General features: G+C 34.9%; 1 protein-coding gene across 6 annotated transcripts in view; it reads right to left on the bottom strand.

Annotated features, from left to right (window-relative positions):
* The window catches only part of CFAP69 (cilia and flagella associated protein 69), an 81,254-nt gene that overhangs the window by 45,271 nt on the left and 10,583 nt on the right, over positions 1-25,400 (bottom strand). For 3 of the 6 annotated variants that reach the window (XR_008667141.2, XM_055346649.2, XM_019031830.4), the window contains exons 3-12: positions 22,841-22,906; positions 18,947-19,056; positions 15,633-15,709; positions 12,625-12,723; positions 9,330-9,479; positions 9,047-9,224; positions 6,893-7,016; positions 3,891-3,939; positions 3,678-3,799; positions 1,164-1,380 (exon numbers count right to left, since the gene is read on the bottom strand). Coding sequence is in view for 5 of the 6 variants with exons in the window: in XM_055346649.2 (XP_055202624.1) it covers positions 1,164-1,380; positions 3,678-3,799; positions 3,891-3,939; positions 6,893-7,016; positions 9,047-9,224; positions 9,330-9,479; positions 12,625-12,723; positions 15,633-15,709; positions 18,947-19,056; positions 22,841-22,906 (1,192 nt within the window). In the remaining variant the exon portion in view is untranslated. The remainder of the gene's footprint in view (positions 1-1,163; positions 1,381-3,677; positions 3,800-3,890; positions 3,940-6,892; positions 7,017-9,046; positions 9,225-9,329; positions 9,480-12,624; positions 12,724-15,632; positions 15,710-18,946; positions 19,057-22,840; positions 22,907-25,400) is intronic. The other 3 variants (XM_031013479.3, XM_055346650.2, XM_063708271.1) reach the window with 3 other exon arrangements.

A 25,400-nucleotide genomic window follows, 5' to 3' on the forward strand; every position in this document is an offset into this window, starting at 1 on the left:
CTATTAGCTATCAGTCTTTCTCTTATTAGCCAGCGTTTCCCCTTTTGCCTTAAAGTCTTCTACAAACATAAATGATATAAAGGATAGACTGAAGAACTGCTTTATTCAGTGGAAAATAATTTTACAAGACTAAATTTAGTAGCTCAGCATATTAGAAACTAGAGAATAAAAAGCCTATCATTTTTTCCTCCTTCATGCATAAATGGGTGATATTCTTGATCTAATGAAAATGCATCATACAAAATTATTGCCAGAGCAAAATTTCTACCAGAAAAGAAGCAATATCTTCCTTATAAAACTTTTTTAAAAAGGAATGTATTTCTTATTTCCTTTCTAAGAACTAAAACAAAATACAAACAAATTGGGGCTCTACTAATTTGGTAGACCACACTGGAGTCATTACTTCTGGCTAGAGATCTAGATTTTAAGCTCCATAGAGAAAAGGATATTTATTTTAAGCCTAACTGTATTTTCAGTAGTTAAGACAGTATCTAGTACTCAGTAGGCAGTCATAAATATTTGTTGAATGAATGCATTATAATACTGCCAGACTGGGCAATATTGTAATTCATTTCAGGCTCACGCCTGTAATCGCAACACTGAGAGGCCGAAGTAGGCAGATGGCTTGAGCCCAGGAGTTTGAGACCAGCCTGGGCAACATGGCAAAACCCTGTCTATATAAAATACAAAAATTAGCTTCGTGTGGTGGCATGCACTTGTAGTCCCAGCTACTGGGAAGGCTGGGGTGGGAGGATCGCTAGAGCCCAGGAGGTTGAGGCTGCAGTGAGCCATGAGCATGCCATTGCACTGTAGCCTGGGTGACAGGGTGAGACCCTGTCTCAACAAACAAACAAAGCAAATAAAATATTGCCAGCATTTATTTTCTTCCCAAATATAATTTTTAGATAGGTCTAATAATACAAAAATTTAAATTACATGTATGATTTCTTTTGGGTGTGCATCAACTATGACATTTACTAATGTCTGACTTTAAAATCTGTGTTTTTCTTAAAACAACATATAAATACATTAAGAAGATAGGTCTATGTGTTTTTACTTCTCATTGCTTTAATTAACTTCATTGTTATTTCTATGCATATACTGAGCATTCAGTTGAAATATGAAGATTAGAATTTTGACAAGAATCTTGAAGGGCCACTCACCTTCACTCTCACACCATTCTAGAAATGCAAGGACTCGAGCATTTCCCTGGCATGACATGTATTCTTCTATTAATAAAGGAGCCACTGATGACAAAGTGGCAATTGCATGCAGTTGTAATTCTTCATGCTGTGCTGCAGACCAGTCAATTATTTTTTGCTTCTCAGGCTTCTTAACATAGGTAAACAAAGCCAAAATAACTTTGCCATCAATTAATAGCTGTGAGAAAGAACAAAGGATACTTTGTTAGCAACATAGCTAAAAATACTTTAAGGCAATTAAATAAAAATTTACATTTTGATGTTTTATTGAGGATTATTTCAAAATAATTCCTTTATAAAATAACCCCAATCTATGATAGGTACCAAAAAAAAAACCACCAAAAATTAAAGAAGTTATAATCCTCTTCTCTGAGGTATGTACTCTCTGACAATAATATAAAATATGTATTAATTTTTTGTTTTTGCTGCTCATATATGTAATGTAGTTCCTGCTTATAATAAAACCATAGGATATTTTAACGTATAATAAAACGTAGAATATTTTGGGGCAAGTGTTGACATCTCTTTCCTCACTCTTTTTTTAAAAGGAAATATCTCACAGACTCAGTTGTGTACCATAAAAAAGAATTTTGTCTGAGGTAATGACTACAGTGAATATTTAACCACATGCAACAGTACTTACATAAACATTCTACCAAATAAATGTCAGTTAGGTCACAAGCCGTTTCATTACATGCCTAGTATTTTAAAATTTTATTGAACCCATCATTTTAATAAAAATGAGATTAAAATGCATAGCTATTATGACAACAGAATTAATACAGCTGATTCTGATGGATGCATATTTATGATTCACAAGAGAATAAAACACCATATGCTATATTTAATTTTCTTTTAATTTGGCATTATTCTATAAAGATTTTAACAAAAACAATTAATTTTTCTAATTCCTTACTAGTCCATGTGAAAAGAATGCAAGATTTAGAGTTGAGAAAACAGGAATAGCTACTGGTTCTAACATTCTTGCTAGAATTAAGTATATAATGTTTCAAAAAACACCCCTGTGTATTGCAAATGCTAGTGTACATATTCATTATCATTACTAGTAATATTACTGGACCACAAATTATGTGACACATAAAAATTGTTGATTTCACCACTCACAAAGTGTTTTAAGAAGCTCCTCACCATAATCTGTGCTACTTGGCTCTGTTGCCTATAAACTGTTGTTCAATCAATTAGAATTGACTTATAAACTGTAGTGTAAATTTTATTATCTTTATAGGTCTAATTTTAATATTTATATAATACTGTATTGGAATAATAAACCATACTTTATGGAATAATTTTCCAAATGATTTTCCATTTGCATTTTGGAAAATACATTTAGGTTCTACACAGTATGTATTTTTTTGTCACAAATAATAAAGTTATAATTATAAAGACAATTTTTCTTTTCCTGAGCATTTGAAAATATATATATTCCTTAAAGTTGCATTACTAAGAAAATGTTCAGCTCAGTTAAATCCTTATAATAATCTCGAGGTAGGTGTTATCCCCATGTTGAAGTTGAGCTACCTGGGATTTAGAGAAATCAAACAACCCATTCAATGCCACATAACTAGAAAGCGGTAGCACTGAGATTCTGTCTGACTAAAGCCTTTACTGCTAGACTACCCCATCTTTCTATTACTGGTAGTGAAGTTGATAGACTGAATTCCTACTTCTTTTTCATAGTAATCCTTGGAGCTCGGTAGAGTTTTAGATTAAATGGAAATTCACTTAATGCAGTAATTAACTAAACAGAATTGTTAATAATACATTTACTGTCACTTTATAGTTTAAAAAGCCTTCATCGCAACTTCACGATAGACCTGTGAGCAGAGCTGAAGCGTTATAATCTTTCCTTTACAGGAGGAGGAAATGAACCACAGATAGACGAGGTAATTTTTCTAAGGCCACATAGCTAGTAGGTGATAAGCCAGAAGTGAAATTCAGTTCCAATATTCTTCAAATTACATCACGCTGTTATGCAGGAAACAAAGTATTAAGATAAATTCATAGAGAGCAAAAGTGATTAAAGACATTAGGTTTGTGTGATGAAAAAGCAGGTTCATAAGAGTTTGAGATTGGCATCACAGAGGTTAATAATTTTCTCCAGCATTAAATCAGTCCTTGTTACCATGGTCAGAGACAGATTATTAGGCTGGAATGGGCCTATGTGAAGCTTCTTTCATTTTATGCTGTCTAATTCAAGAGATCTAACTGTATTATTAAATCTCTTAGGTTCTACTATTTTTCTCTGGTTTATGTGGTTTAAATTTAAGTACTTCACTGTTTACTAACAGATAAGCAAAGAAAAAATTTAAAAGCTAAAATTCAGGCCAGTAAGCTTTTACTACTTTCTGTGGTAAATGTATGAACCGATAAAATATTTACAGTCAAGACTTTAAAATAGTTATACTACAAAGTAAGACAATTTTTATTGATTTTCCTGCCTTGATTACTCTTTACCTGTACAGTAGGTAAATCTTTACATAAGATCACAATTACATTGAACAGTAATTTCTTCAACTCAAAATCTTCATAGGAATTAGAAAGCTTAAGTCCTTTTACCAAAAGATTTTGACTTTTAACTGTGAGGGAAAAAAAGTAAAATGAAAGCTTAAATGTTGTACAAGACTTATCAAGATAATTATAAGAAGTTTAAAGTTTTATGCTTTTTACCTTCATTAAAGGTGGCAAACAGTATCAAATCCTTGGTAAAGCCACATTCCTAATATAAATACATAAAATAAGCAGAAAGATGAATGAATAAGATGAAAGTTATGATGCAGATGCTCATATTTACTACTTAAGTACATTTATCAAATTCTCCTACTGTCATTCATTTGAATTCATAAAGCATGAATAGTAATAAAGAGTGAGGCAAAAAAAATAAAAAACATATAGCCAGATAAGCTTATTTAAAATTAAATAAGCCAGATTTATTTAATTTTAAACTTACTTCTGTAGGTTCTAAGAAATATTTTATATTATTCTATGAATAGTCTGTTTAAAATTGTTAAGGATCCAAAGTATATTAGGTCTTTATAGTTACTCCTATAATTCGTTACCTATACTTCAAATGACACAGTAAGGGAGGAAAATCCAGTTATTCTCAACAGCTTTTCTTCTTAAACACTTCCACTTCTACCCCAACCATTCTTGTTATGTCAAATGTTTGGTCAAGAGATAATAAAGTAGTTCCTACTTAGCATGAAAAGCCCTGAAGAATCACCAGAGTTGCAAACATTTTAGCATATCAGCATTCCTGACAGAGATATCCTAGTTGGACTTTGCACATTAGGGAGAGTTTACAGGGGCAAACCCTGGGCTTATGAGCTTGTAGTTTTATAGCCCCATTACTTTAGGATCTATATGGTTTCTTTAGATGCTGAAGATATTATTTCCTTTGACTCACATTCGTGAAATTCATCTGAATGTTTGCAAGGGCACTAATGAGAAATTACTACCTGACCAAGGGCTTCTAGAGAAACAAAGGTCTACCTATAAGTTGCAGCTTTAACTAGGATACTATGTAGCACTGTTTCCCTATTTGCACAGCATGAATTCCATGACTCTTGGGACTACTTGACGTCCACTGTTAGTGGGCTGAGGTCTTCACAGCCAGTTCTTTGTAGCACAACTAGAACTTACGTGCCTGACTTGTGAATATTGTTGCCAAGGATCTCTATTAAATAATTTCAATCATTCAATGATTTTTAATTATAAAATATGTGAAGGCTCAGCTTCTGGTACAGATGAGTAGTAGCTCCGAGAGAAATTCTCCTGCTGGTGACAAATAAAACTATCTTGTGACCAAGAGTAAGCAGACACTGGAAGGGTGTCAGAATTTTGTAGAAGGGAATGGCACTACACGAGTTTCCCATTTTAAAAAAGGTTTTTGGGGCCGGGCGCGGTGGCTCACGCCTGTAATCCCAGCACTTTGGAGGCCAAGGCGGGCAGATCCTGAGGTCAGGAGATCGAGACCATCCTGGCTAACACAGTGAAACCCTGTCTCTACTAAAAATACGAAAAAATTAGCCGGGTGTGGTGGCGGGTGCCTGTAGTCCCAGCTACTCGGGAGACTGAGGCAGGAGAATGGCGCAAACCCGGGAGGCGGAGCTTGCAGTGAGCTGACATCGCGCCACTGCACTCCGGCCTGGGCGACACAGCAAGATTCCGTCTCAAAAAAAAAAAAAAAAAAGGCTTTTGGCCTGAGAGCAGGCCGTATTCTACACCTCGTGGAAATGCTAAAACTCAGAGTAACCCTGTGGTCTTAGTGGCCTGAAGAACCAGAGGGCAGAGGCAACCACAGCCATTGGAAAGTGAAGGGAGAAATCCCATAAAGGAGAGAGCCAGAGAGAGAGAATGCTAAATTCTGTGTACAAACTCTTCCCAAATATCTGGCTGATAGCTGAACCACACAAGTGCAGAGAATACTCAAGCATCCCAGGCAAGAACTGAATTAAGATTTGGGCTGCCATACCTCAAAAAGGGATGAGTACAGATAAGTTAAATATGTAGTTATTAAAAATTCTTCAGAGGAGTATACCAGAATCTACAGTAAAGATGCTCATAATGAATAGAAAGATAAGAACTCTCAGGAGAGACACTATAAAAAGGAATAAAAATAAATTCTAAAACTGAAAAATATATCTGAAATAAAAATGCACTGGATGAGATTAACAGCAGAATGGAGATGACAGAAATAAAAAAGTCAGTGAATTTAAATATATAGACTAATACAAATTATCCAACCTGAAGAATAGAGAGAAAAATGATTGAAAAAAGTGAGCAGAGCCTCACAAACCTGTGGGACAATATCAAAAAGTCAAACATAAAAGTAATCAGAGCCTCTGAAGAAGCGGGGAGAGAGAATGGGGCTGAAAAAATATTTGAAGAAATAATGGCCAAGAGTTCTCCAAATCTTCTCAAAGACTTAAATTTATATATCCAAGAAGCTCTATGAAACCTAAGCAGAACAAATACAAAGGAGATCTCACCTTAGCACATCATTTCGAAACTGCTAGGAACCAAAGATAGAGTGAAAATCTTGAAAACAGTGAGAGAAAAGGATGATATATTATACATAGGGGAATAACGATTTGACATAATGGATACTTCTCATCAGAGTCCAGGGTGCTCACCATTACACCATGGAACCTCACAATGAATATTTCTCATCAGAAACAACAGACTCCATAAGACAGCAGAACTTTATCTTTGAAATGCTAAACAAAAACATTTTTCAGCCTTGAGTTCTATATTCAATGAGCATAGACTTTAAGAATTAAGATGAATTAAATATATTTTCAGATAAAAGAAAACTAAGATAATTTGTTGCCAGCAGCCAGTAGATTTGCACCACAAGAAATTGTAAACAAAGTTCTTCCAGTGAAAGAGAAATGATGCCAGATGGAAACTCAAATCATCAGGAAGGAAAGAAAAGCATCATAAGTGGTAAATACGTGTATAAATCACACAATATGAGGAAGATTCCAAATTTCCAAAGGATTGCAAAGAAGAATTGGCAGAGTGATAAGCACACTGGTGACCATCAAGATATTACAGCATAACTTAGCATTACAAGAAAATACACAAATATTCCAACATAATATAGGACTTCTTTCACCCAAGCCCACCACTTCCACAATTAAAATTAATGCAATTTGATTCATACTTACAATCATTGGTGCTTCAGGATTTTGAGCTATAATTGTAGTGATCACTAATATGTCATTTCTAAGCTGACGGTCATAATGACTGAAACCTCTCATAAACAGATTTTTAAATACTTCCTTCAAAGCCCTAGAAAGTAAAATCATATTTTAAAAACTATATTGTTATGCACTAAATGTTTGCATCCCTCCAAAATTCATATATTTAAATCCTAACCCCCAATGTGATGGTTTTAGGAGTGAGGCCTTAGGGAGGTAATGAGCCCTCATGAATGGAATTAGTGCCCTTATAAAAGGGACTCCAGAGAGCTGTCTTGCTCTCTTTCCTCCATGTAAGAATACAAGAGATCAGCAGTATGCAATCCAGAAGAGCACCCTCATCAGAACCCAACCACACTGGCACCCTGATCTCAGAATTCTAGCCTCCCAAACTGTGAAAAATAACTTTCTGTTGTTTATAAACCACCCAGTTTATGGTACTTTATTATAGCAGCTCAAACTAAAACACACACTTTTATGAAAATACTTCCTGAATGTCTATCAACAAAATCTCCCTTTTTATATTATACTATTCATTTGAACATATTTCTAATATTTTTTACACTTCCAAATCTGCCTCTAATCCTCTATATACCAGATAAGAATCCACTAAACCAGTCTATTACACATGGTGGTCAAAGTGACAGCTCTATAACACATTCAATCATGTCATTTTCCTTTGTAAAACCATTTAAAGACTATTCTTTGTTCTTAGGATTAAGTCCTACCTCCTTAACAAGGCTTATTAGACCTTTCATGTTATGGTCCCTGATAACATTGTTAGCCTCATCTCTCACCACTGTAGCCTGTTCCTTCTGCTCTCATCATACTGAATTTTAGTTTTCTGATTTTGCTAATTATACTTTCACTTGTTTTCCCTGTCTAGGATGCTCTCCGCATGCAAAACTTTTCTGTTACCAAGTCCTGTCTGTCATTCAGTTCCTAGACTTGAGTTCATTAGGAAGCAGTTATTAATTCTCCAACTCTGAGTTAGGTTCCCTTGTATTAATAGTAGATATTTGTTGTTTTGTCTCCTGGGACCTACTTGCCCTTTTTATAAGAACAGCATTCTTATTTTTATTTAGGCATTTACTCCTTCCTGACTTTTGCTCCTGTGAGGCTGCCTTCAGCTGCCTTTTCGCCAGTCAGAGCATTTTTTCTTTTGGCACTAATAAATCACTGTGGAACAGGCATTTGACCAATATTAGACCATTCAGGGCCAAATTGGACTCAATTCAAAGACTTTTCTCTGAGCCTTCAGGATAGCAAGGTTTCTCTTCTGCTTGATTTGAGGTTGAAATGATGTGATCGTAGACTTCTTAGGTCTTACTACATAGGCTTGGGTGTGAAGCCAGCACCATGGAAGACAATGTAGAGAGAGGAGGGACGAAGTCCTAATATCTGCTGATCCCTGAATAAAGCTGCACATGAAACCAGTTTTATCCTTGACTTTGTAGTTAAATAAGCCATAAATTTTCTATATTGCTTTGGTCATTTGGGTTTTTAGTCACTTGCAAACAAAAATGTGCTGACTGATCTTCCTCTGAAGAACATGTAGCATCTTACAATAATCTGTTTCATAACATTTAGTATGTTCTCTTTTAGTTGTCTATTTACTTGTCCATCCCTCCTAGCACAATGTAAATTCCACGAAAGCAGAGACAATATCTATATTGTTTTCAGTGGTATTTCTATGGCTTAATACTGAAGCTGGCATAGAGCAGACAATTATTTGTTGAATAAGTGAAGAAGCAACTTGAAGGCTTACGCACATTTTGTTGCTAATGCTTACTGCAATATCTGGGAGATAGTAAGCACTCAATAATAGATTCACTGGATAAATAAATGAAATAGTTCTTCTAAAGTCTAATTTTACTTTATCTATATTCCAAGTTATATTTTAGTGTTAAGAAGCTACTTCAAGAGCCTTCCACATAGAAAAGTGTGGCTTGTTATTGTGCAGATTCATTTATACCATAGAACAAAAAAGATGTCCTGAAACATAGCCATTACATGAATCTAAAACATAATTGAACACAGATTCAAACAAAGATGTTAGTTATGTCACTGGCTTTCATTTTAAGATTAAAAGAACATTCCTATCTAACCACATACGCTTACAGCAAACATTCCAAGTTACTAAGCTGTTGTATGACTTCTTGTTTTGAAGATTTTTCCAGCAAGTTCCAAAGTATTTCTGATGAACGAAATAAAAGCTGTCCAGAGGGATCTGGGTCATTGAGGTGAGTACAGATTCCACTGGCTGCTTGTGCTTTCATCATTATGGTACAATTAACTTCTGAAAATAAATTTTAAAAATTATTTGTGCTTTACAATATTGACATTTTTAGACAGAAACAAAAGTAGTTGACAATGAAGTGTTTAAACTTAATAATCTACAAACCAGAAGTTGAGAGATGCTGCAGAACTTTAAGTACCCAAATTTTCTCAACAAGTTGATTTTCGAGCAAGGTCATTGACTGGACCATTGTTTTTGCTAATCCTCCAACTTCAGCCATTTGAATCTTGTATGATGAACTCGCTTGCTGGTAACCTAACAACAATTCGTTAATAAATACATACAGTTATCTCACAGAATGATCATTAAGACAAAAGAATGAGTAATTTATTATTAAGCAACAGCAAGAAAAACTTTTTAAAAGTATATGGAATTTAAAAATTGTGCAGCATAGGGATGGGCCACATTTTTTCTGTAAAGGGCCAGATAGTATTTTAAGCTTTGCAGGTTATAAGGTTTCTTGCCAACTACTCAACTCTATAGCACATTGTTGCAAGAAAGCAGTAATAAACAGTACAAATACAAGTGGACATGGCTGTGTTCTAACACAATTTTCTTTTCAGTAGGCCTAGTTTGACCTGGGACCCAGAGTTTGCTGATCCCTGGTGTAGTATTTAAAATAGGACGATGAATTTTGGAAACATCCTAAATTCTAAAAAAGAACAATATTTCTTGTCAGTAGATATGACTTTCAATAACGGAAAATGATTTGATGACAAATACTGAATGTTTTCACTAGTCAGTTTCACTGTTCAGGTTCAATGCATTACTTCAGTACTTTCAAGGGACAACAATTACGTAGTGTCAGCAATAAAATAAGAGGTGAAAAATGTAATGCTACTCTGATAATTGTGAATGAATTTAATGGTATTTTAGGGAAGTTTGATTCTTGGTGAAATGTCTTATAAAAATTCCTTCTGTCTTAGCACCTGAGAGAAATACTAACTCTCCTTTTGATGCAGGTATACCTAAGTACATTCAACTAGAGGGATTAAATAAACACCAAAGGGTCCTCATTTACTGAGATGAGGCTTTATTTTTTCTTAGTGATCTAATTTATCTAACACCCTGACTTTTCGATTTTTGAGTCCAACTAGATTCCTTAACTTTGCCCTAGTTCTGGGGTACCTGTCAGTTTGTCTTATCTTTGTAAATATGATCTCTGGCTGTGGACAAGGCCCTGTCCAATGCTGTGACGAGCTTTCTATGATATGCTCTAGCTACTCACCTCATGAATTATAAAAAGCATTTAAAAAGTAAGACGAGGAAGGTAAAAATTGCCTATATTTTCATCATCTAGAGATAACATTAACATTTTCATATATTTCTTGTGATATTTTTAATGTATGCATACAATTTTAACAACATACTAGTATACGGAATTTTATATTCTACTGTACTCACTAAAACTTTTATTGTAAGCTTTTCCCCATCCTATAAAGTGTTTTCTAAAATCATGATTTTTATGTGCATAATAGTCTATCATATGGATGGGCCAAAATGTACTTTATACTTACTGTATCTTTTTCTATTGCAGGTACATTCTAATAGAGGGATATAACACCATTAAAGCTCATGGACTTAATTCCTGTCTCCAGGGCTATGTCTCTTTCAACTGCTATACTGAGGACTTTTCAGCCATGGTCCCGGATGTCTGGCCATACCCATCACTTGAAACCAACTGTGTGATAGTGAGAGCACTGACTCCTAATTTTCAGAGACTGACCAAATCAACCTCACGTCTTTGCCCCATAATACTCCTTTTTCTTAAGTCCTACACCACTGGTCTGCCTTTCTTTGAAGGGCGTCTGTATTTTGCCAAGGTTAACTCTAAGCTTGTGCTCTTAATTCCATCCTCTTGTGCTTTCTTTGAGAATTTCACCTTCCCATTTCTTTCTTACCAGCTTCTAGCTCCTCTGCCTACAAATGTGATTTCTTCCTATCCTAAAAACAACAAAACCCAAATAACCTTTCTCTGACTTTGCACTAGCTGAGCTGTTCTCCATCTTCTTTCTTTTTCTTCACCATCTGATCTTAAGATATGTCTGCATTCATGAACTGCCACTACTCTCTCACTCTCAAATCCAGTGCCTCTACTCTCAAAATCCTCTGATTCTTTAATCCTGCATCTGCCCTGACCACTTTATATCAATAGATCTGTCAAAGATTTAACTACAACTTTTCAAGTGTCACATTAACTTGGCCTTTTAACTCTTCCATTACAGAAAACTGCAGCATTTGACACTGAGATAACTTTCTCCTCCTTTGTCAAATATTTGATTCACTGGCACACAAGACATGGCAGTCTTTAGGTTTTCTTCCTCCTCTTTGAGCCTCCCTTCACTGCCAATTTCTTTGAATCATTTTTTCCAAACCTCAATATGGACACTCTCCATGTCATTCTTGATGCCTTACTGCTTATATGTTTTATCTCTTGGCAAACTCAACCATTCTGGTGGCTTCAATTTTCAACTCTATTTGGGTGGATTCCAAACCTGTATTTCTGGTCCCTGTTGCTTTTAGTATCCAATATCTTTTATCTACCAAGACACTCCTCCCCCATCTATCTCATCAACAGTTCAAACTGGACATTTAATAATCTCCTTATTCATTTCTCTAGTTTAGGTGCTGTTCCATTTTTTTGTTTTACTTTTTGACTTCCTTCTGTTTTCCCTGAATTTCTTTTTTCTTTTTTTTAAATTGTCTTTTTTTAACTGACTTCTGGTTCCCATTTTTCCTTAGTCTTAAATAATCTTTCTTTTGAACTACCACAGACTCTTATTTCCACCTATATTAAGAATCATATAACTTAAGAAATTATTGTTTATATCTTCTCTCCCTTCCTAGATTGATTAGAAATTACAGAAACTATGAAGGTAAGAAGTACATCTTAACATTATATCCTCACAGTGCACGTGCCACTGTCTTGGTCCCAGCCAATTCAGTGTGGCTCATTTACCACTATATATTAAGGTCCCTTAGCTATAACACATAGAACTATTTTCCCAAACAGGATGGAGAATGGCCCTGGCATTGGTAGCTTAACATTTAACTGAGTGGGGGCAGATATTATAAATAATTATAAAGTGTTTAAAAAATAATTTTATCAATGGTATTAAATAACATAATAGTAACATTTATAATTATTAATAAACTAAATTGGGCATCACTTTACAAATTTGTTCATATTTAGCATCAGAATAAAAATATGCAAATCAAAAACTGAAAAATACATATATAACTTTTAAAAGATGACCAAAGAGCTCAAGACTACAAAAAAGTTTTCTTTTTAATGTGTTACATTTATGAGCCCACTGTGTCTGTCAAATTCAAAGAGATATGAGAATGTTCTGTTTTCTACATACACAAGTTATCACTGAAAGACCATTGTATACTTCACCTGGAATATGCTTCTTTGGTGGTTCTGCATGATAAAAATCAACAATACACTTACAAATTTGTATCCTCAATTCAGAACTTGGTATTTTCATTAAGTCACCTGCCGGAAAGATAAACAGGTGCTATTTAACAACACTGTCATAAGCTTATTTGTAGAATTTAGGCATAAAATGTTAATAATATGATGATTATTAAAAATATTCTCAGAGATTCAAACTGGATCATGTTCAATTTATATGCATATTTTTATACATATGCTCACACCCGTACATACATATAAACAGTACCCTGAATCCATCCTTATACATTTGGCCCCTCAATCAATTCAGCCTCTCCTTTCTAGGGAAAAAAGAACGATGATTATTAATACAAATGCTAGAACCAGACTGTCTAAGGTTAAATCCTGCCTATGCCATTTACTACCCATGTAAACTTGTGTCTTACTTTTCTCATCTATTAAGCAGGTGTAACAATAGTTACCACATTTAAGATTGTTGTGAGGATTAAATTAGCTAATATGAGAAAAGGGCTCAGAAAAGCATCTAGCATGTTGTAAGTTCTACATGTGTTAGATACTATTATTATTTTGACAAGATATGGGTTAGCATTTTTCTCCCTAACCAGAGGGTCAGTAATTTTTTGCCTTTACTAATGCATTCTTTGCTTAGACAAGTTCCAGGTGAACTTTGCTCTTCAATTTGTTGGCAGACTGGAAGACAGTGAGTTTTTAAGCAGCTGCCCCACATGCAAGGGTAATAGTTTTATGTTCAAGCTGTCTGCGTGGGGTTGGCGAATAGGAAGGTTCGTTTTCAGTCATATCTAAACTACAATTAAATTGGCTTCAGCCTGTATTTCAAACTGGATTGCATCTACTCTGTTGAAGTCCTATAAACATGATCCCCAGGGGTATCTGAAAATGATCTGTGGGACTCTGGAAATGATCCAGGTTCTCTGAATGCCCAAGGACTGCGGTAGTCAGTAATATCGACCTTAGAACTAAACTAGAACTGGTTGGACTCTCTGAGGGTAAAAGAATAATTAGGAATTCCTCTTTTGCATTAGCCCTTGCAAGATGCTCATCTCTGGAGGTGGTCAGCAAGTGGGGTGGCAAGTGGAAAGAAGGAGGAAGCACAAAGGAAAGCCTGACCCTAGCTTCAGGAGAATCTCTGCAAAAGATATCACTTAAAAGACAGTTTTAAGATTATTCTAACTCTAAATTTTATTTATTTTTTGGACTGTTCTTTTGGAGTTGCAAAATCACTACTTAGGTTTTAAAACATATTAGGCAACAGGAACAACTAAGCTTTTCCAACAAGACTATCCAAATATGCAGGCTTATGGGAAATTCTAGGGTCTTTCGTCTGCTTTTCCACTGTTTTAGTTCCTGTAAATTTAGATAATTTATCATAGCTTCCTGTTTCATAATCCCAGGGCAGAGTACCAACTTCTTCCCCCATCCATTTCCAGAATCTTGCCTCTGAGTCAGAAATATCTATGTATCATTTGGAAGAAAATGTAATATAACTTATTAGTATGTAGTAGAAACTGGAAGTTCTAACTAAAATCATGAAGAGTTTTTGTTCAACATTTCATCTTACATACAATTATTTTAGTTTAAATTAATGTTTCCAGCCATTAAAAAAAACCAAGAAACAGAAGAGCAGTACTTGCAGTCAGTAATCAGTGAAGGAAGCTCATTTAAAGTTAAGAGTTCATACTGTTGTCATATGAGATAGTAACATGTTCTGCAGGCAGGGTACCAGTCATTAAGCAAAGAACAAGTTGACACTCAGTAAAAAGTGGGCCATGTATTTATAATACAAGTGGCTGTCAACACTCTTGGAAGCAATATTTAAAAATAATGGCAACAGGGGTATTTTAAAAAATAATGTTACCAACAAAAACTACACTTTTTATCTGTTAATACTACCATGTCCTCTTTTGGGTTGGCTTCTCATTGTAAATTTCCACTGATGATAGAGATTCACATAATTAAAAATTCCCATATTTCTGAACCTGCCTGTTTCCTAAGGTGTTTTTCTTTAAATTGCCCCCCTCATGTTTAACCTAATCTCAACAACACCTTCACCTACTCTAGGATATAGAGTAGGTGAACCCTAGGTAGTTTTCCCAAAGCAACTAAAAACTATAAAACCTACTGAGATATAAAAGGGTTAGTGTCTATGTTAAAAATAAAAATCCTTTTTTTCTTCATTCCAGTTGAATCTCTAACATCTTTCTATATGGAGTATAATGCTGGGAACATCATTATTCAGCAAATATTTTTAAAAATGCATTGGATCAATTGTGTATCTTTTATTCCTCCTGTACAAATAAAGACCTAAACTAGTAAGTATAGATTTAATGTAGGATTTGTTTTGGGAACATGCCGTCATGTCCCAGGAGCTGACTCAAAGAGCCAGTGTTTCCCTGATCTAATTTCCTAGGAAATTGTTTTCTTTCTCTAGAAAATCAAGTGATAACCCATACATAAGTGCCTACCCTTTTATGATATTTTTCATATTTTTGTGTACAAAATATAGGCATCTGCATCTTTATGTGCATTATGCTGAAGTTCTTAATATGCTATTTTGTGATTTGATTTAAAATTTTAGATCATTTAATGAATAATTCTATGATTGTAGCAATTCAATATTAGAGTTCAAAGTTGAAATGTTTTTGTGATTACTTAAAAAGGGTATGTACACTTTCTGATTTACAAAAATAGTTAACAAACACTTCATTAAACTAAATAATAATTCATCAGACTACATTATCAGCTTGTCCTTGTACTTAGAAGATGGACTTTTATTGGTATCATGAAACAGCCTGAACAGAATACAATACCAGAATTATCACCAAGCACACTGTGATTAATTCACTAACAAGAGAAGATCCTAGACATGGAGAAGGAGTCCTCTTAGTGAAACTTGGGGAAAATAGATATTCCCTTGTCAGTAGGACCTGTCATATGTTACATCCCTATACCTTAAGGAAATCTTAACTTACCCAGAAGTGCAACTGAATTAGCAGTATCTTCAGCATAAGTTATTTCATCCGACACTTTCTTTTTCAAAAATGGCAAGCTTCAATAAGAATGAAGAATTGTAACAGTAATTTTTAATAAAGTCTTTAATTGAAGCATCATTTGTAAGTGGGGGAGAGTTCATTTCTAAAGAATAAATTAATAATAATATTCTATTCTTTAGCCCTGGGGATTGACAACTACTAACTACCAGTTGTAATACACAGTATTACAGTTTAATAGTACTGTAACTATTAAAAATGTTTCTGGGGCCGGGTGCGGTGGCTCACACCTGTAATCCCAGCACCTTGGGAGGCCGAGGTGGGTGGATCACGAGGTCAAGAGGTTGAGATCATCCTGGCCAACATGGTGAAATTCCGTCTCTTCTAAAAATACAAAAATTCACTGGGCGTGGTGGCGTGCACCTGTAGTCCCAGCTACTCGGGAGGCTGAGGCAGGAGAATCGCTAGAATCCTGGAGGCGGAGGTTGCAGTGAGCTGAGATTGCGCCACTGCACTCCAGCCTGGCGACAGAGTGAGCAAGCCTCCATCAAAAAGAAAAAAAGAAAAAAAATGTTTCTAATGAACTGACCAAAAAGAAAATATTATATTAATTATAAGAATTAAGAAATGGATGTAAAAGGCATAGGTTAAGAAAGCCATTTTGCATCGCTTCATGAATAAAAAAACTTAGGAACCCTCTTTCTCTTAGAGGTCAAAATAGTAATAAACTATAGCTATAATTATATCAAAGTTAGTATGACATTGGATAATCTGGAACAAACCATAGATCTAAGCTCACCAGTAACTTAAAAACTGGTTAAGAGCTTTTCCTGAAATTTTCAAAGCTCTAGGCAAAATCGATAGTTTATTCATTCTTAGAGATCAGTGCATTTTTGCTTATTAGCTGGATTAGTAACTATCCACAAAATAACAGAATGGTTTTGCAGACATTAAGGCATTCAAGTTAACAAATATTAATTATATTAAGAATCGTATTTCACAACTACTATAACCAAAGTTATTTTAAAGTAACTTATTTATAAATCATAAAAGATCCAGCACATAAACCTGGGTCGGTCTAAATTTCAAAGAAAATATAAAAGTTATTTTTTAAATATATAAACTATCTTGACATTTCATGAGTTCAAAATTTGAACCTCCTGTACTATTTAAAGTACAATATATCCTATAGAGACAGGACTTTTAATTCATATATATATATATATATATATATATATTTTTTTTTTTTTTTTTTTTTTTTTTTTTTTCGAGACGGAGTCTTGCTCTGTCGCCCAGGCTGGAGTGCAGTGGCACGATCTCAGCTCACTGCAAACTCTGCCTTCCGGGTTCACGCCATTCTCCTGCCTCAGCCTCCCGAGTAGCTGGGACTACAGGTGCCTGCCACCACGCCCAGCTATTTTTTTGCATTTTTAGTAGAGACGGGGTTTCACCGTGTTATCCAGGATGGTCTCCATCTCCTGACCTCGTGATCTGTCTGCCTCGGCCTCCCAAAGTGCTGGGATTACAGGTATGAGCCACCGCGCTTGGCCAATGCATATTTTTCAAGAAAAATTAAAGAAGTAGTTGAAAATGGTATTGAGAACTATCACATGAGGATGTATCAATAGCAATATACAGGCCAATTTGAATTTAAAGATATCTGAAGAGCAAGCTACAAAAAGGACAATTTTATGAATGCCACAGAAGTTCATTTCTAGTGTTTGTCAGAATTTGTCATTTGAAACAAAAAATGTATTATATTTGTTATCCAGCTGCTTTTTGGATCTCTAAAGTGAAGGACTCTAAAACTAGTACTTTTTGTTCCCAAACTGTTTCCTTTTCTAGCAAAGGAGACAATCTATAAGATAAAGCATCAGAAGAGTTTTCAACCAAAAAGTTTATGAAAAAATTAGCATTATACTTCTAATGCCGTGAGAAAACCATACTACTTGGAGGCCAAAACGGAAAGGCTTGACATTATTATTCTATTTTTATTGTTTTTATCTTCCAAAAATGTCTTGAAAAGAGAAACAAGTGAGGGTGAGGCATAGAGAAGTTATCTAGACATAAGCTGAAATTAGAAAAGTAGAAAAAATTAACAATGTGAATAATTATGAAATATGAGGGAAAATGAAGACTGCAGCTAAAAAGGATTTATCATATTATACAATTAAACATTCAGTCACAAGTTTTCATAGACAATGAACTTTGTGCAGAGCTCTGTAGGAGCATAGATGTTGAAAGCAATTCTTATAAACTTGGCATTCTAGGATTTGCAAAGCCTTGAGATTTAAAAGTTTTACATTATATAATCGTATGTCAATATAATAATAATCTCCAATTTGTTCCTTGAAAACACCAGAGCAACCATTTATTTTCCATTGTCCCTGTCTATTAAAAAGCAAGGCATGGTATAGGCATTCAATATATTATTTTGGTTATTTTATTCAGATATCAGAAAATACAAATTTAAGTGGTTACATATTAAATATTGCTGGTAAATCTAAAAGTGAGAGTTAGAACCTATCATGTATGCATAATTCTACTAAACCTTTCTATTATTTATATATTATTTGTATATTAAAATAAATAATTGCTATCTAAAAAGTTAAATTGGTAGAAAGGTTCAGAAGGTAAAATTGTCCAAAAGGTTTATTCCTCCCTACTACATTACATTTAGCAACTAAAAATGGATATTTTAATATATACCTAGATTAGCCACTACGTGGCACCAAGGAAGCACCATATACTCAGTTCCCAGAACTTGTTAGAGAACCAACAGTAGAAAGAATAAGACATGTTAATTTTACAATTCTTACCTCTAACTTATATTTTTAAAATATATATCAAATGTAATTGGTGATTTTTATTCTTCACTCAAATTTCAAAAATCAAATAAAACATGACATATATAACCTATCTTTGAGACTCAAATTTTCTAAAGACAGAGAAAAAAACTAGACTGAAATTATAAGCATATCCATAAGTTCACTCAAAGATTTTCTGAAAATACTATAATTCCTTGGTTACATCTAATATTTAGCATTTACTTCAGAGTAACTAATTACAAGAAAGCATTTCAATATACTTAGAATTTAATCTCTTGTGGCTAGCAATCTCAGACCACAGCAAACTGATTACCTGAAATACCAACTGCTGGAATCAAGTGATGAACTGAAGTTTTCTGAGTTCTGTAGCAATCTGCTACACTACAATGCATAGTATGTTTGTGATATAAGAAACATAATAAAATACTCCATGTTACTACAAAATAAAGTTAAAGAAAGATAACTTACCCACACAGTTTTATGATATCATATGCAGATTCTATAAAACGAGGCTGGTTTTTTATTTTTCCTGAACACAGATTCAGAATTTTAAATATCTGTGCTAAATCCCTTAATGGCTTTAATATTTTTAGTTAAGAAATAAAATTCAGATTAATATCTTTATTAACATATTCTTTATAGTATTTCTGTGAAGAAAGTCTATAGAATTCCAACTATTTTGCCAAATGTGGTAGATACTGTTTTAATTATTCTTATTTTGAAGTCTAAAAAAGGAAATTTAGAACCATATTTTTAAAAAAACCATTTCATTTTTGCCTCAGTAAATGCCTACTCAAAATTTTTTTCCTCTCACAACTTTAGAATTGGATTACCAACTGCTACAACACAGATTCAGTTGATCAATAACTTCCCACTGGCAATGAGTAATAGCACATTGAAAACATTAACTTACTGATTAGGCTCAATTATGCCCTTCATCTTCACCCCCTACCCCTGCCCACGCAAACATATGCTGTCTCAGAATAAGCAACCTAAACATTACTTTACTCCACTATTTTATTAATATTAAACTGAGATGCATTTTCCTGTGTTTAAGGCTTAAATTGGTTAGGATTTTATCTGAAACTAATATGAAAGCAAAATATGGCCTTTCTAGATATTCAGATAAAAGCATCTTTTATTTTATCTATTTAAAAATCCTGCTGGCTCACGCCTGTAATCCCAGCACTTTGGGAGTCCGAGGCAGGTGGATCACGAGGTCAGGAGTTCGAGACCAGCCTGACCAACATGGTAAAACCCCGTCTCTACTAAAAATACAAAATTCGCTGGGCATGGTGGTGCCTGCAATCCCAGCTATTCAGGAGGCTGAGGCAGGAGAATCGCTTGAACCCGGGAGGCGGAGATTGCAGTGAGCTGAGATCATGCCATTGCACTGCAGCCTGAGTGACACAGTGAGATTCTGTCTCAAAAAAAAAAAAAATCCTATTGGCACATAAACACATTTCATTGATTTTGTTTTACAGCTAAGAAATTATGGTAGATGTGACTTACACTTCTTGGTTGAATCTTATTACTCCTAGCCTTTTTCTAGGACCTTTTAGGAAAAGATGGGAGAGCAGGGTACACTGGAAATAGAAAGCTCTGTTAACTTCCTAGAGAAGTGACCAAGATACTTCTCTAACTTTGCTAAATTTTACAACTTCTATAGCCAGCCTACGAAAGGGATTCAGAAATAGAGCCAATTGCCACCAACAGTTTAACATGAAGAAAAAAAAATGGAGGTGTTGAGGTGTCAGGTTAAAATAGGAAAAGAAATCCCTGCTAGTAGACATTTTCAGCTACCAGTAAATAGGGCTTGATATACACAAGCCCTAAGATTGAACAGGTCCAAATAAAACCAAGGCTAAAACATAATAAAAGATTTAGATAAAATTATAAGAAACATTTTCCTGAATGGAAGTCTTAAGAGGTTTTGAACTGGAATGAGCTAATATTAGAGCTTGATAACTTTTCTTTTTTTCTTTTTTTTAGAGACAGGATCTCACTCAGTCACCCATACCCAGGTTGGAGTACAGTGGCACAAACATAGCTCACTGCAGCCTCGAATTTCTGGGCTCAAACGACCCTTCCACCTCAGCCTCAGCCTCTGGAGAAGATAAAACTACAGGTGTGCATCGCCATACATGGCTAATTTTTTTTTTAGAGATGGGGTCTTGCTATGTTGCCCAGGCTGGTTTCAAACTCCTGGCCTCAAATGATCCTCCTGCCTCAGACTCCTAGGGTGCTGAGATTACAAGCATGAGCCACAATGCATGGGCTTGATAACTTCTTTAGACCAAGTCAGACAACTGTTCAAGATCATTTTCAGGGTGTCCAGTCTTTTGGATTCCCTGGCCCACACTGGAAGAAGAAGAATTGTCTTGGGTCACACATAAAATACTCAAACACTAATGATAGCTGATGAACTAAAAAAATTATCAAAAAAATCATAACGTTTTAAGGAGTTTACAAATTTGTGTTGGGCTGCATTCAAAGCCATCCTGGGCAGCATGCAGCCCACAGGTTGAGGGTTGGACAAGCTTGATTTAGATGAATACTATTCAAAGTGTGGTCTATGGACCACTGTCAGTTCTGGAAGTGTATTTACCAGTCTGTGACAAAATGAATACAGAAAGTGAGAGTGGACATATAAAAACTTTTATAACAATCTAATATTTGTGGGATACTTTTATCGTATTTTACAATAGCATATATATGCAAATGTTAAAAAAAAATGGCCAGCTGCGATGGCTCACACCTGTAATCCCAGCACTTTGGGAGGCCGAGGCGAGAGGATTGTTTCAGCTGAGTAATTCGAGACCAACCTGGACAACATAATGAGACTCCACAAAAAAATAAAGAATTAACTGGGTGTGCTGGGTGCATTCCTGTAGTCCCAGCTACTTGGGAGGCTGAGGTGAGAGGATCGCTTAAGCCCAGGAGTTTGAAGTTGCAGTGAGCTATGACTGCCCCGCTATACTCCAGTCTGGGCAACTAAGGCTGGATGGAGACTCTGTGTCAAAAACAAACAAACAAACAAACAAACAAACAAACAAACAAAAACCCCAAAACAAAACAAAACAAACTGGTTCTTATCCAAAGGTAGTGTTCGTTTGTTTGTTTTTGAGACAGGGTCTCACTCAGTTGTTCACACTGGAGTATAGTGTCACAATCTTTGATCACTGTAACCTTGAATTCCTGGGTTTCAGCAATCCTCCTGCCTTAGCGTTCCCAGTAGCTAGGAATATGGGCACACACCACCACACCTGGCTATTTGTTTTTTTGTAGAGGCAGGGTCTTGGTATGTTGACCAGTCTGGTCTTGAACTCCTAGCCTCAAGCAATCCTCCTGTCTTGGCCTCCCAAAGTGCTGGGATTATAGGTGTATGCCATCACACCTGGCTTTTATGTACAGATAGTTTTAAGACACACTGGTTTTCATGTATTCTGGTCAGGGTGGTATATTTAGTAGGGATAATATATTTATATAATATTTTGCAGATTATCAAGCACTTGGATGTACATGATCTCATCTAATCTTGCTAACAACCTCATGAGCTTCTATTACTTTACAAGGGTGGAGAGCTTATCAAAGGTACAACTGCCCATGTAAATTAATAGAAATAATGACTGACTTGGCCCTCTAACTACATCCATTGTCTTTCTGAATCTACAAAAACTGACATTATCCACAGTTACTTGTGTTATATTGTTTCTTCAATTCTATTTACATTATCTGATAGAAAATACAGTCTTATAAAGAACATAAAATGTTAGATATTTTCTGTGGTAGAATAATGGCCTCTCCAGTATTTCTGTGGTAGGCAGATTAATGGCCTTCCCCAAGATATCTATGTCCTAATTCCTGGAACCTGTAACTATGTTACATAGCAAAGGGACTTTTCACATACGATTAAGAATTTTGAGATGAGAAAATTATACTAGATTATCCAGGTGGGCCCACCGTAATCACAGGGATCCTTATAAAGGAAAGAGGGAGGAAGGGAGGGTCAGACAGAGAAGATGATGTGATGACAGGAGCAGAGGTGAGAGTGATGCCAGTGGGGGGAAGAGGGCATGAGGCAAGGAATGTAGGAAGCCTCCAGAAACTGGGGAAGGCAAGGAAATGATTCCTTTCTAGTCTTCAGGAGAAACCAGCCCTGCCAACATCTTGACTTTAGTCCATTGAGGCTGATTTTGGACTTCTAACCTCCAAAACTGTATGATAATAACTTTATGTTGTTTTAAGCCATCAAATTTATGGTAATTTGTTACAACAGCAATGGAAAACTAACATATTTTCTAAAAGAAATTCTCGTTTCAGAATAAATGAAATGAACATACATATATATGTAAAGGATACAAGTCCATTCTGATAACACTGTACCAGTTTCTTGACAAATTTAAGTTGTTTTTCTTCCAAGCCATCCTAAAACAAATAACCTATTTTAGTTCTTTTGTGCTATTAAATCTGTTGAGATTTTAAAAAATTCTTCAACATAAAAGTAGACACTTTAAAATTATCAAGTAATTCTTAAATTACTATATTATAATGTAAACGTTATAAAATGTTTTCTGAAACAGTGAAGGTAAAAATAAACTATCAGAATGACTGTATGATCTAGCAATCTCACTACTGGGCATTTATCCAAAGGAAAGGAAATCAGTGTATCAATGAGATACCTACAGTTCCATGTTTATTGCAGCACTACTCACAATAGCAAAGATACAGAATCAACTTAAGTGTCCATCACTGGATGAATGGATAAAGAAAATATGGTCTATATATACAATGGAATACTATTAAGCCATAAAAAAGAATGAAATTCTGTCATTTGTAGCAGCATGGATGGAACTAGAAGATATTAAGTGAAATAAGCCATGTTTAGAAAGACAAATATCACACATTTTCACTCATGTGTGGAAGCTAAAAAAGTTGTTCTCATGGAGATATAGACTAGAATGATAATTACAAAAGGTAGGAAGACTGTGTTAGTGAATATTTGTTAGCAAAGTAGGGTGACTAAAGTCAACAACAATGTATTGTATATTTCAAACTAGCTAGAAGAGGGGATTTGTAATGCTCCCAACACATAGAAATGATAAATGCTAGAGGTGGTAGATAGCCTAAATACTCTGACTTGATCATTACACATTTTATGCATGTAACAAAATATCACAAGTACCCCATAAACATTTACAGATGTTATGTATCAAAAATAAACTATTATTTAAATTTGATTAGGAAATTGGGAATCAAAACCAGGTTAATATAAAAGCAGTAATTGTTTCCAGAAATAATATTAACAACAGCTAAAGTACTTTGAATATTTTTTCTATGTCATGTACCACATGGGTACCATATATACATATCACTTCATTAATTTCCAAAACGACCCTATTAGGAAGATACTACTATGATCTCTGTTTTCCAGAATAGGAAACACAAGCTGAAACATTTTAAAGTAACGTGTCCAAAATACACAGCTAAAAAGTGGTGGTGTTAGAAGACAAATTTGGAAAGCTGACTGTAGAGATTGTATTTTTAACCTCTAAAATATGCTCAGTGTTCTGTGCAAGCCAAACATCTTAAGTCAATTAAAAATGAAAATAAGCAAGTAAAACTTCTACACAGTGATGTGTTTCCATGACTGAATTCTGTCTGTCCTTTTAATCTTAAATGTTCCTGAAAAGCTGTGATATTGTCTGTACTTTTTCTCTGTAGCCTTATTAAACAGCTAATAGGCGCTCTATGTAGTTGTGGTTTTTTAAGGAAATGTAGATATAGTCACAATAAAAAATAACTTTTCACAACAATGATAGCCAGAAAAAGATAAATTATTCCAATAGTCATTTTTTCTCCTTTATATGTAAAAAAGCAGAGAATAAAAAATATTAAAACAGTGACCAAATTTTTGTGCCTCCTATTCATAGGACATTGTTTTCTTTTGATAGGCTATACTATGGTCAACCCACTTACTTTAAAATTTTTTTTTTTTTATTATACTTTAAGTTCTGGGATACACATGCAGAATGTGAAGGTTTGTTACATAGGTATACATGTGCCATGTGGTTTGCTGCACCCATCAACCCGTCATCTACATTAGGTATTTCTCCTAATGCTATCCTTCCCATAGTCCCCCATCCCCTGACAGGCCCTGGTATGTGACGTTCCCCTCCCTGTGTCCATGTATTCTCATTGTTCACCTCCCACTTATGAGTGAGAACATGCGGTGTTTGGATTTCTGTTCCTGTGTTAGTTTGCTGAGAATTATGGTTTCCAGCTTCATCCATGTCCCTGGAAAGGACAGGAACTCATCCTTTTTTATGGCTGCATAGTATTCCATGGTGTATATGTGCCACATTTTCTTTATCCAGTCTATCATTGATGGGCATTTGGGATCAACTCATTTTCTACTTACTAACAATATGTATTCCTTTTTGGAAATCACCACATAAGTTCCTAGCGTGTGCTGGCTTTTAGGCATTCAGTCGATTCTTGATAACATCAGGTGGTATATGAGCATGTGTGCATATACATTTGTTGTCTTTTCTCTCAATGCCTACTTTCCCAATTTTGAGTCTTGTGTCTAAAATAACTTAATTTCCATTACATCTTATATATGATTGTTCTCAAAATAAATTATCTATGTGTACATGTTTGTATCTATCCTGATTTCATAATTAGTACACCACGGTACCCTGTTTTCTACCATTTCCATCCTCCAATCCTACTAGGCAACAAGCACTTAACAGAGGCTAGATGATCCTTTCTGTACTCTTAGGATTCCTTCTGTTACAGCCACCATGGGTTTGTCCATCTCATAAAAGCAAATCTATTCTCTTCCTCCAGTCTCCCCACTTCATTAAATATATTCATACTAAATTTAAACAGTCCTTGAATATAAGATATGTACTATTTA

This window comes from Gorilla gorilla, chromosome 6, assembly GCF_029281585.2.
Source record: "Gorilla gorilla gorilla isolate KB3781 chromosome 6, NHGRI_mGorGor1-v2.1_pri, whole genome shotgun sequence".
Classification (NCBI taxonomy): domain Eukaryota; kingdom Metazoa; phylum Chordata; class Mammalia; order Primates; family Hominidae; genus Gorilla; species Gorilla gorilla.